Genomic DNA, 12,513 nt, shown 5'->3' on the forward strand with positions numbered 1-12,513 from the left:
AAGCTGAGGGGAATAGCTGCTGCTGCCTCCTCCTCCTCCAACAGCACTGCCGGATTTGCCGCCAACGCTGCAGCCGAGGTGAAGCCTCCAAAGCTCCTGCAGGCGCCCCCGCCCATGGCAGCGGCGGCGGTGCCTCCCCCTCCGCTCGGAGCACTTCAGCTGGGCTCTGGGTTACCCCTGCCGCCGCCTCCACCTCCGCGGTTTTTCAGAAGCCATGAGGCCTTTTTCCCTGCTCCCCACCTCCGCCGCCTTCCTACTAGCTCCTGCGGCCAAATGGCTCCTCAAAAGCACGGCAGAGGAGGAAGGGGGAGGGACAACACGGGGGCCAGTTCAGGTGCTCTGTGTGGAGGCTAAGTCAAGGACTGGCTGTATTGCAGAGGAGCTGGGAGCCACCCAAGGATTTCACGTTGCTGTGAGGAGGAGAGCGAGCCTCTGAGCAGCTGCGGGGAGCCTGCCTGGCCAGGAGCGACCTTCGGCTGGACAGAGGAGCGAGGGCTGCCTGGAGAAACAGCGAGGGCCCTTTTGAGCTAGTGAGCAGGAACGTTTGTGGAGCACTAGCTCAGCGTCTTAGCCACTGAGCCACCTAGCCAGGCATTAATTGTGTTATTAATTGTGTTGTGAATTGCAAGGCTTAGACTAGTTACTCCCTCCCCCTTCCTTCTCCGCCATGCTTTTGAGGAGCCATTTGGCCGCGGGAGCTAGTAGGAAGGCGGCGGAGGGGGGGAGCAGGGAAAAAGGCCTCATGGCTTCTGAAAAACCGCGGAGGTGGAGGCAGCGGCAGGGGTTACCCAGAGCCCAGCTGAGGTGCTCCGAGCAGAGGGGGAGGCACCGCCGCCACTGCCATGGGCGGGGGCGCCTGCGGGAGCTTTGGAGGCTTCACCTCGGCTGCAGCGCTGGGCAGCAAATATGTTGGTGCTGTTGGAGGAGGAGGAGGAGGAGGAGGCGGCAGCAGCAGCTATTCTAGTGGCGGCGGGGGCTCATTGGCATCTTCAGCGGCAGCCCTGACCCCTGTGAAAAAAACCAAAGATAGAGCAGATCCACGCAGATGATGTTGCTGCAATATGACTGGAGGAGGAGTTCTGGGAGTTGAAGTCCACAAGGCTTAAAGCTGTCAGGTTTGAAGACCCCTGGGTTTTTTTTCCTAAAGGGTGTGCAAAGGTCTTGTAACTTGACAGCTTTAAGACTTGCATGCTTCAATGCCAGAGTTTCTGAGCCAACATTTTGGTTGCTAAGCAGGACCGTTGTTAAGTGATACTGATATTATATAACACTTTTAATTAAGCGGGTACCTTGAATAAACATAACTTTGAGTTTCAAATAATACTGATTTCATTGTTGTCTTAGGTGACATCTGTGAAAAAAATTCAGGTGCTCAGGCATGAAAATATGCCGCTCAAACACTATACTTTTCTGCTCATACTGAAAAAAAAATAGAGGGAACATTGTCTGTGTCCCGAAAGTTGCTTTCGGGACACAGGGATGCCTCTATTAAGTCCCTGCGGCCCCGCGTTTACTTTAAAAATGTGGGGACCGCCGGGAGGTAGCGCACGCAGGGACGTCACTGAAAAACACTGTCATAAAGTATAGATTCTTTAATGCTTCTCATTCCTCCTGCACTCTGTCTTTTGAAATAAATCTTCTGTATGGTTGCCCCCCTTTCAAGCGTTGCATCTCTTTCTCCCTCTGAAGTAAACCAGACGCCCGGCATGTCATCAAGTTGAAAAACTTCATTTCTGACATTCTTCATTTGTATTTCAGGAACATTCAAACATTCAACGTTCTCACTTTTTTCTTCATATTTTAATGTTAAATAGTCCAGCTTTTTTTCAAATCTTTCATATGAGTCAAACAACTTTTGAAATGAAGAGAAAATCATTTGAAACGAACCTTTTGAAGCATGTATAGACGCCATGTTGTGACGCAGCTAGAAGCTTTAAGATATTTGCAAGTAAGAACACGCTGGGAGCTGTGCGATCTTATCTGATCTTAGACCAACACAGCCAAGCAATAAAAGTGTCAGATTGTGAAAAGCCAAATTGTAGTAAATTGGTTTACAGCCCACTTAAGAAGAGTCAGAGGGAATGTTGGAGTAATCTTTCCTTTATCCACGTAAATATCATTAAAAGCATTTAAGAAATAGGGTAACCACCGGCCATAAATCCATTTTTAAAAAAAACAATTCGCCGCTGGATTTTTCTGTTCTTTGGCTTCAATTAGCTTGAATTTTAATGCGGACCGTATCTCTTTGAGTAATAAAATCAGCTTACCAGTTGAAATCACTTCCACCATTCTTAGGGGCAACCTGCAGTTTCGGTTAGCTTACAGCTAATCCAGAAGGAGCTGGCAAAAGGGGTTAAATTCCAAGCCAGAGACTTGCGAACGTCTCTGAGGTCACTGGATCTCCCCTAACCTTTCACTGTCTCTCCGGGACAGCTAGGATCAGAAACGACCCGTCCAATTTCCTTCGGAATAGGGGAATTTCAGGAATAGCCTGAAACTCCGTCTTCTCACTGCTAAGCCCTGCCTTCTTCCCCAGTTGCTTCTCTCCTTGATTAGCTTCCACCCATTGCTTCTTGTTCTACCCTCAGGTGCTTTGGAGAATAGTTTAGCTCCCTCTTCTTTGTGACAACCCCTGAGGTATTGGAACACTGCTATCATGTATCCCCTAGTCTTTCTTTTCATTAAACTAGTCAAACCGAGTTCTTGCTACCCTTCTTCATATATTTTAGCCTCCAGTCCCCTAATCATCTTTGCTGCTCTTCTCTGCACTCTTTCTAGAGTTTCAATATCCTTTTTATATCGTGGCGACCAAAACTGAATGCAGTATTCCAAGTGTGGCCTTACCAAGGCATCATAAAGTGGTATTAACATGTCACGTGAGCTTAATTCTATCCTCTGTTTATACAACCTAGAACTGTGTTGGCTTTTTGGGCAGCTGCTGCACATTGCTGGCTCATATTTAAATGGTTGTCCACTAGGACTCCAAGATCCCTCTCACAGTTACTATTATTGAGCAAGGTACCACATATACTAGACCTGTGCATTTTGTTTTTGTTGCCTAAATGTAGAAGCTTACTTTTTTATCCTATGATTATCTTATGATTACATTACTTTGTTATTTGCATATATACAGAGAGCTTACATTGAGAGACAAATTCCTAGTTTGTCCACTTGGTCAATAAAGAATATTCTATTAAACAGCATCACTAACATCACCAGGGTGGAGATATACAGCCAGGTATCATCAGTACACTGATAGTACCTCACCTTGTGGATATGGTTAATTTCCCCCAGTGGTTTCATATAAATGTTAAACAAGAGTGGAGAATGCCTCAAACTCATTAGCACTCCCCAAAGTCAAGTTCAAGGGCAGGACTTCTCACTCTGAATCAACACTGACTGGAACAGTCTATGGAAGAAGAGAGAGAACCAGCGCAATGCAGTGCCACCCACCCCCTACCTCTACAGCCAGTCCAGATAGATACCATGATCAATGGTATGGAAAGCCAAAAGGAGATAAAGGATGGATGCACTATCCCATCCCACTCCCACCAGAGGTCATCTAAAATTATAACCAATTCTGGTTCCATACCCAACACCCATACCCAGGCCTGAAATCTGACTAAAAGAAATCCAGTTAATTTGCTTCATATAGAATCCTCTGAAGCTGCTACATGACCAATTTCTCAATAACCTTCCCTAAAAAGGGAGCACTGGTTACTGGTCGAAAATTAGCCAGTATATGTTAGTCCAGCTTCTTGACAAAAGAATCGACAAATGCCTCTTTAATGGGTAAAGAACCATATTCTCTCTTAAAGAAAAATTCACCACCACTAAAATTCAATCACATCATGTCTCAGGAGGCCTTTGCCAGCCAGAAGGGTTATAAGTATAATAAACTAGTAACAAAGAGCAGAGTTCATCAAGGTCGATCAGTTGCCCAAATTATTTTATGCTACATTAAATGTGGATTATTTTATTGTATTTGCGAAGATTCCTTTATCTGAGTCCAAAGATTTCTTTCCTGAAATTAAAAGATCTGTTTTATCTGAAGCTAGATCATTTGAAAGGTGTCAAGATTCCCTATACCACATTGTTTGATTTACAACTTCTATAAAGCATGGCCATTGAGAAAGATGGGGGAAATGCCAAATTATCAACAGCAGGGGAAACAAACCTGCTCTGACTTCTAAAATGATAGTTTTCAGCATTTCTCATCATGGATTATATTGCCTGAAATTGTCAGAAAATAAATCCAAATGTCCACATTCTTCCATTCCTAGTCTATTCCAGGGATAAGTACTGTATTTTTCGGAGTATAAGACACATCCTTTTCCCTCAAAGAAGAGGGTGAAAATCTGGGTGTGTCTTATACACTGAATATAGCATAAATAATTTTTTGGTCTCCCGAAATCTTGCCCCCTTTGCAAAAATGCCCGTGCTTTAGAAGGCTTCCAGAGTGATCCTGGGGGCTGGAGAGGGCAGAAATGAGCGAAAAATGGGCCATTTTTTGCTTCTCCCCCAACCCCCAGGAGCACTCTCTAAGCCTTCTAAAGGCTATGCATGCCCTTTTTTTGACAGAAAATGGGTGCGTTTTGACGAAAAACAGCCCATTTTTGGGAGGTCTGCAGAGTGCAAAAACTTTTTTTTTAATTTGCCTCTTCAAAATCTATACTCCGAAAAATACAGTAAATTGTAGCCTTCTAGATATTTTTGAGAACAACTTTCATAAATCATAGTCTGCATGACTAGTAATTATATAGTGTGGTAGCCATATACACCTGAAGAAGAGCATAGGTTATAAATACCAGGTCTATCTCAAATGCAATTTTCCAAAATTTCAGGCAAGAGTTTTTCACAGTTCCATTTTAGCAGTGACGTGCAGTAAGGTTTATGACTGGTGAGGCACTGACGTCATCACAATTAAAATGCCTTTGAAGGGGATTTTAATAAAAGGATCCCGTCCTTGTGCATTTCAAAGGGGTGGCGGGCAAGAGTGTATTGCCAAGGACCATATGCAGTGACCACCAATGGCCAACAACAACAAAAAAAAGAGATTTGGGTGGTGGGGAGCAAGGAGCCGAGGAGTTCCTTGTTGTGTTTTCCACAAGGGACGACAAGTCCCTCTGAGGGGGGGAGGAGAGAGAGATGATGATCATGATGATGATGACGACGACAATTGTTTGACAATATAATACGTTATCCAAAATTATAAATAATCTTATTTTCAGATGCATTTTTTTGCCATCTCTGTTATTTTCTTTTTAAAAAATCAGACTTGCTTCCAATTTGTGCCTTCTGGCAAACTACAGTTTTCTTGGCAAGAGATCGAGCTTGCCATTGCTTTCATCATAGGTCTGAGAAAGTTTCTTTATTTTCTTTCTTTCTTTCTTTTCTCTTACTTTCTTTCCCCCTGATTTGTTAACCTCTCTTTTCTCTCTCTCTGATTCTCTCCCTTCAACTCTCTTTCATTTCTCTCTTCCTCTCCCCTTCTCTCTCTAATTTGTCTCCCATTCTCTCCTTCCAGCTCTTTCATTTCTCTCTTCCTCTCTCTTTCTCCCCTTTTCTTTTCATCTCTTCCTTGCACATGCATAACTTACAAAATTCTGTTACAAAGATAAATATTTGGATCCAATTCTCTATATCTGTATATATGCCTCATTAGGTCGACATATTTCTAATAGGGAAGATTTCAAAGAACCAGGCTTTGAACAGGATATCCCATATCTTTTCTTTTCTTTTTTTACTATTGCCAATCTGCCACTCCAACTATTAAAGTTCTCACTGAATTACTAATCATGCTTATTTAATCATGGTAATGCTGCTTGATGTACCATATATCAATTATGTGTTACCTACTGTGTCATGACGTGCTTTTTCCTTCATTTCTTCAAAATTTTCCTGGGATTCTAATTGTGATTCAGAAACCACTGCTGTTTCACAGATAATTTCTCCAGCCTTCAGCATAAATTGCACCATAAAAAGGATGTTTGGGTAAAGTTGATAGCACATTTCACATTCTGCTAATGCTATGGCACAAATAACAACAACAACACCTTGTTAGTTTGTCCTGTTGAATTTTAGATACTATGTAACATCAACCATTGTTGGAATGAAAAGAATCTTTAGCAAAGAATTTTCTAGAATGGATATATAAATATTGTGTGACCTCTTGTGGATTGACAAAATACTACATGCACAATTCTAATGGAAGAATTTTATAACCTGCATAAGATACAGAAGTCCATTTCCTTTCCTATATTATTCACATATTTTTCATAAATGTTTCCTCTTCTTTTTACAACTCTTGGTGTAGAATTCTTTTAAATTTATATAAAAACAGTTGGTTTAGGTTGTAATCTTCTTTAATGGTTATCTTTTTTATCTGCAATGTTTCCTAATCCGTTCTTTTTTTTATACATCTACTTTTATAAAAGAACTGCAATCCAATATTTAGGCAAACATTCAGGAGTAGAGGCATGTTGAATCATATGTAGGCAGTGTAAATTAATTCAGTTCATATTAAATTACAGATCTGAATTACTATCCCTCAATCTCAGTACACAGAATTTTTCTCTGGCTATTGTCTCCTTTATTAAATGGAAGGATTCAACGTGCTTCTTCTAAACAACAGCTAATGAAGCAGACAGAACAAGCTGATAATTTAAGCAATCTGATCAACTTGCTGTTTTGTGTATATGTCAGTGAATTTCAATGGCAGCTTTCATCAGTCTTAAAAATATTACAAATTAGAATATTTATATGCATCTTAATGCAATGTAAAAAAGAATAGCTGTTCAATAACCCCTAATGAAGGAACAGACACACTTGATCATTACTGTACTGCTACAAGTGGATTTTTAATAGACTTTCTTTTTAAAGAGATTTTCTATGGCAAAATGCTGCAACATGGAAAGTTTTCTGAAAGTACACTTTAAAGAATTACTAACACAATCAGGACAATAAAGATAGCCCAAATCTGTGAATGGTATTTCTAATTAAATGTATATATTGGCCTTAATAACATATTTTGTGGACTAAGTTTTTTTCACTGCCGTTTTTCAATCTATATCCAATATCATATTGCAGCATTTCTTGAGAAGAATACTGGGGGGTTGGGGTTGTCATTATATTTTTATACTGGCTACTGCACATGTGGGGACCCTTTAATGAGGGAGAAACAAATATATCATTGATATTGGTTTTAATTGTATGATTTCATATTTTTGGTTTTGGGAATAAATGTGTGGCCATGACAACCAACAGCAGTGGCAAGTTTGCAACACCACTGCAATATTAGCAGCATCAGCCCCTGCCCACCCCCCAGCCTGCTGAGTCACTGCAGGCTATGCATATGTATGCCAAAAATCTGATGTATATTAGGGAAATCTTTAGCATTCATTAGAAATACCAGCTTTGTGAGCAAAAACTATTCTAGTGTCGTCAAACACCATTAGCTGCTCTTTCAGTCACATTAACCAGCATGAAGTTCTCAGATTGTCACATCTGAATTTCAGGGAACTCTTAAGAAAATAGTCCAATGCTACATTATTTAACCTTTTGCAGAATCCCTTTCTTGTGGAACACGATAGATCATGGCAGCACAACAAAAGGCCTTCAGGGTAATTCAGGTTGAGCAAATTCTATTCATAATTTGGAACTGATCTTTGGGATAAAATCATATTGTTCTAACAGTTCTTTTTACTTGCCTTGAAAGGTTCATTGGCAGAAATAACTTTCTTTTAAACTACTGTAGGAAGTTAAAACCCACCTCTCTCCTAGAATAGCAATAGCAATAGCAGTTAGACTTATATACCACTTCATAGGGCTTTCAGCCCTCTCTAAGCGGTTTACAGAGTCAGCATATTGCCCCCAACAATCCGGGTCCTCATTTTACCCACCTCGGAAGGATGGAAGGCTGAGTCAACCCTGAGCCGGTGAGATTTGAACAGCCAAACTGTTGAACTAGCAGTCAGCTGAAGTACTGCAGTACTGCACTCTAACCACTGCGCCACCTCGGCTCTTAGAAAAATGAAATACCCCGGGAAATATTTAAAAGGCAGAATATTATATTTCCCTGGATGTGAAAAGGGAGAATTATGTTTTTAAAGACAAAGAAGCTCCCTGCAGCTTCCTGCCCCCCACTTTGTCAATGAGCCATTAAAGCCTGTGCTAGTTTACTCTACATAACAAAGGTAGGATTAGCCTTCTACAGGAACTCACCACGAGGCACCAGGGAAAATTACATCAGCCAGCAAGGCAACCAAACTTGGACTCAAAAGACAGCCTTCAGAGTTGCCCCTGCATGGCCCTATTGGAGTCTGACAAGCAATCAGGATACAAGATGAAGATCAAAGGCCAGAGAGGGCATAAAATCAGGAACTTTCAGCATCTCAGCCTCTTTTCTTCTTCACCCAACATCTGGAAGCATGTTATTCCCCTATTCTGTTCAGGAGCTCAAGCCATGTGATCCTCACCACCATTAAACCATCTTTCCAAGCAGCCTCCATATTTCCAGTGTCTTTTTCTCCACTTGGAACTGAACCCAAAAGGACATTTCTTGCAACACTACAAAATGAGTCCAGACCAGACTGTGGAAAATAAGTTCTTTCTACAAATAATTGTAGGAAACCAAGTGTGATCTCCGTATGAAGTTCCCCCACATGCCATCATTAACATTATTTTCTAAAACAGATTAAAAGAAAATGAAAGAAATGAAAGTCCTCAAGAAAGGAAATTGGGATTGATGGTAATAAACAGAGCGGTAAGTGCCAATATTTTCTTGCCCTTTTTAAAGAGAACTCCTTTGGGTTAATCTGCCTATATTCTCTCGAGGTCAAGAATAATCAGATCAAGACAGTCTGTCTGTTTGCCAGCAGAAGAGCAAGAAATGAGCAGTGATCCCATTTTCTCTCTTTCTCCTACTTTCACTCTATGCTTACTGGAAAAAACTAAGTTGCTTTTGCCAAAGGTTTGAACCATTCACTTGTAGACCGCTGGTAAAAATAGGCTAAGGATATCATAAAATATAAACATAAGCCAGATACATCCTCTATGTCAAAGGTTGCATGTTCCTATTAAATAGGCAGGAGTAAATAGAAAATGTCAATCTGGATTTGCCCTCAAGTTTCTTTTGATGGGGGTTGTTGTTGTTGTTGTTTTGGTAACACAATTAGATTAGTCACAGAAGATTCCAAGGTATGTTACAAATAAAGCAAAGATAAACAGATATATTTTTTTTAAATCTACCTCTCAAGCCAGTGTGAAGCCTGGATTTGTGTTCTTTGGAAAACCTCTGGTAACCAAATAAACATAGCAGAAATAGTCTTAAAAAGACTAAAAATCCAAGCTGTCAAAAGAAACATACATAATATTTATTCTATAAATTTCTCCCTATGTATTTGTCAGTGTCCATGTATTATGTTGTCAGAAACAATTTAGTAAATATTTATTTATCTAAGTATTCGGTTATGCATTCTCATTTGGCTCACTGTTATTCTATACCAGGGGTGTCAAATTGACAGCCCGCAGGCTGGATGCCTCGCATGGAGATCACTCTCACCCCAGCTCCACGAAGGGGAAAAAATGTCCCAAAACATCATGTGATGACAACGTTGACGTCAAGAGTTTCACACTTGTGTTCTGTACCATACTATAGCTTTTTATCCATGTTTAAGATATACTATTATAAAACTTCTGTTGACTTGTTTGTTTTGTTTTCAAATATTATCATCTGCTTCAAGTGGAACTATTTAATTACATACTAGTGTTCCAGGTGAGGACACAAAAGGTTCTCCAAATATGGAAATGAGAAAGGCAGGATCCCAGGGACAGATTTTTTCAATGTCTGACCTCATCCTATGAAATAATCTCCACTCAGAGATGCAATCAGATATAATGTTCCCTTTACTTTCTGACTATTTTATTTTATTTATTTGAGAAAGTGTGTCTGGCCACCCACTCACTCTCAGTGACTCTGGGCATCTTACAAAAACAAACAAAAAACCAATAAACAAACAATGACATGTATGGTAAAATTTTGCTTTGTCCAACTATTTCTGAAGCAAGTACTAATCTGTGCCCCACCATGTAAGCGTGCAAGTAAATTGTAAATATGTGTAACAGTGACATTTTAAATGTATTTCTTGAAGTACAAACTCAAAAATTGTGTCCTCAAATCATTTTTAACTCTGGGCAACTTTACCCTGCAGTTTTTTTGAAAACCTTTTCAGGAGCAGTTTATTACAGCCTAGGGCTGACAGAGTAAAACAGGTTCAAAGTCACCCAACCAGTGTTGTGCATAAGACAGGATTAAAATCCATAATCTTTACACTGCCTAAACATATTATTATGATTGGTTGCAGAGTTAGCCAGATGCTTAGACAGGATTTGGCATTTTTATCCACCTACTGAATCTTTCCCAGGAACCTGGGATAGGCAGATGTTGCTGTTTGACAATGCTAAAATTATCATTGCAGGATGTAAGCTGTTCCAAATATTGCTGCCTACTGCAATTGACAGATGGTGATTTTGTCAGTTCCCATGGTGTTCAAATGATGCTCCAGATGTTTTAGAATTACACTCAAGGTGCCTGAACTAAGAAATCTTTCCCAATCCTGCAGAAAGAGCAAATCTGCATAGAAGACTAAAGGAATATTGGCATATAATGTTTATATAATCACTGAAGATGACATATCTATATAAGGAAGGAATGTGTCAATATTAAAAGTATAGCATACCTTCAACAATTTGATTTCACATGAGAATAGATATGATTTCTGTGCTGCATCATAACAGAGTTTATACAAAATGCATTCTGCTATAAAAAATAAAATACTGATGTGTTCTGGAGCAATGGGGGCATGATCCAATGACATTCCAAGAATCTCAAGAGCTTCTAAAGGAAAAAAAGGAAAGGAAAAATTAATTCAGATTGGTCTTAATATTTTACAAGTCTACAAATCTTAATATTTCACACAATACCCATCACACCTGCAATACAATGCTTGCCAAATTCTGAACAAAATAACAAGTGTTAAATAAATTTCCTCCAGATTGTTTGCCTGTTCTGATTATCATTTTGATGAAAATATAATTAAGACTCATCCCTCTCATAATTTTGATCAACAGTTGCTGAAATATTTATGCAATGTGAATTAAATGCTATTGCATAATAAAGCCATCTAATAAAGTTGAATGGGCCACCAAGAATGTGCAATATAAGGCCCTGGGAAGCAATGAAGAACTCAAGATGTGACCTCCGAATCACAAAACCCACTTATCACACGAAGTCCTTATAAACAGAAGAACACTGACACTGACCTTCCCTAAACTCCACTGAAGATCTTACCTAGTTTGGCAGTGATGGCTAATCTTTTCTGTACTGAGTGCCCAAAGTGCGCACCTGAACCCCCAAAAGGCAATGTGTGTTCATCCCTGCACATGCGCCCCATTCCTGTGCATGTGCTCCACCCATGCACGTGTCCTGCCCCATGCATGCACTCCGTCCCCACACACACGCCCCGCATGTGCCCCACACATGCACATGTAGCCCCCTGCATGTGCTCTACCCCCTGCATGTTTAGAGGTTTAGAGGTTTATTAACATTTATAGGCCACCCTTTTCCCTGAGGGGACTCAGGGCGGCTTACATAAAATCAAGGGAGGGATATACAAACAATAACGCAGACAAACATAGAATAAAATAATGAGCAACATTCATTCATCATTCGGGAGGGGCAATTATCTTTGTCCCCAGGCCTGACGGGCTAGCCAGGTCTTAAGGGCTATGCGGAAGGCCTGGACGGTGGTGAGAGTACGAATCTCCACTGGGAGATCGTTCCAAAGGGTCGGAGCTACTACTGAGAAGGCTCTCCTCCTTGTAATTGCCAGCACCCCCATATGCTCCACCCCGTGCATGCGCAGCAGAGACACGAAGACCAGTTGGCTGGCAGGAGGCGACGCTGAGCTGGGGCGACAGCTCGCGTGCCCACAAAGAGGGTGCTGTGTGCCACCTCTGGCACGAGTAGTATGGTAACGAAACGTTCAGAAATCAATCCACAAGCTTGAAAAATGAACCTCCACCCTCATGTCAAGATGATTCCACAGAGAGTGGAGCTGATGATTATAGCAGAATGAGGAACTGTGAAAAGACCAGTTCTTGGAATTCTTCTCTGGAAAAGGAAAGGACTCAGATTCCCTCAATTACTCTAGACAGTAGCTCCCTGCAAGGAGACTGTAAGACACGAGTTTCCAGTGGCTTTATCATTCTGGAAGCTGAGGGATCACCATTTGTGCTTTCTAAAAACTATTAAACAATAGCGATAACAAATCTGTCAAATTCTTTCTCATGTGTGTTCAAACTCACAAGCTTACACTGATATGTTTTAGTCATGCTGGCTGGAAATTCTGGTTATGCAAGATTCGAAGATAAAAAAGATAACTCTAGACAATTCCATAACCCGGTGACTGACCCAGATTGGATCCTGCAACATTATCTTGGAACACGTATATT

The 12,513-nt window shown here is 40.8% G+C and overlaps 1 protein-coding gene across 1 annotated transcript in view; it reads right to left on the bottom strand.

Moving 5' to 3' along the window:
• The window catches only part of TMEM232 (transmembrane protein 232), a 118,699-nt gene that overhangs the window by 90,945 nt on the left and 15,241 nt on the right, over positions 1-12,513 (bottom strand). The window contains exons 5-7 of the mRNA XM_014059455.2: positions 10,740-10,897; positions 9,250-9,349; positions 5,860-6,029 (exon numbers count right to left, since the gene is read on the bottom strand). Coding sequence (XP_013914930.2) covers positions 5,860-6,029; positions 9,250-9,349; positions 10,740-10,897 — 428 coding nt within the window. The remainder of the gene's footprint in view (positions 1-5,859; positions 6,030-9,249; positions 9,350-10,739; positions 10,898-12,513) is intronic.

The sequence above is a fragment of the Thamnophis sirtalis genome, unplaced genomic scaffold, assembly GCF_051295495.1.
Source record: "Thamnophis sirtalis isolate CommonGarterSnake01/CBP01778 unplaced genomic scaffold, rThaSir2_p1.2 scaffold_5, whole genome shotgun sequence".
Lineage (NCBI taxonomy): Eukaryota > Metazoa > Chordata > Lepidosauria > Squamata > Natricidae > Thamnophis > Thamnophis sirtalis.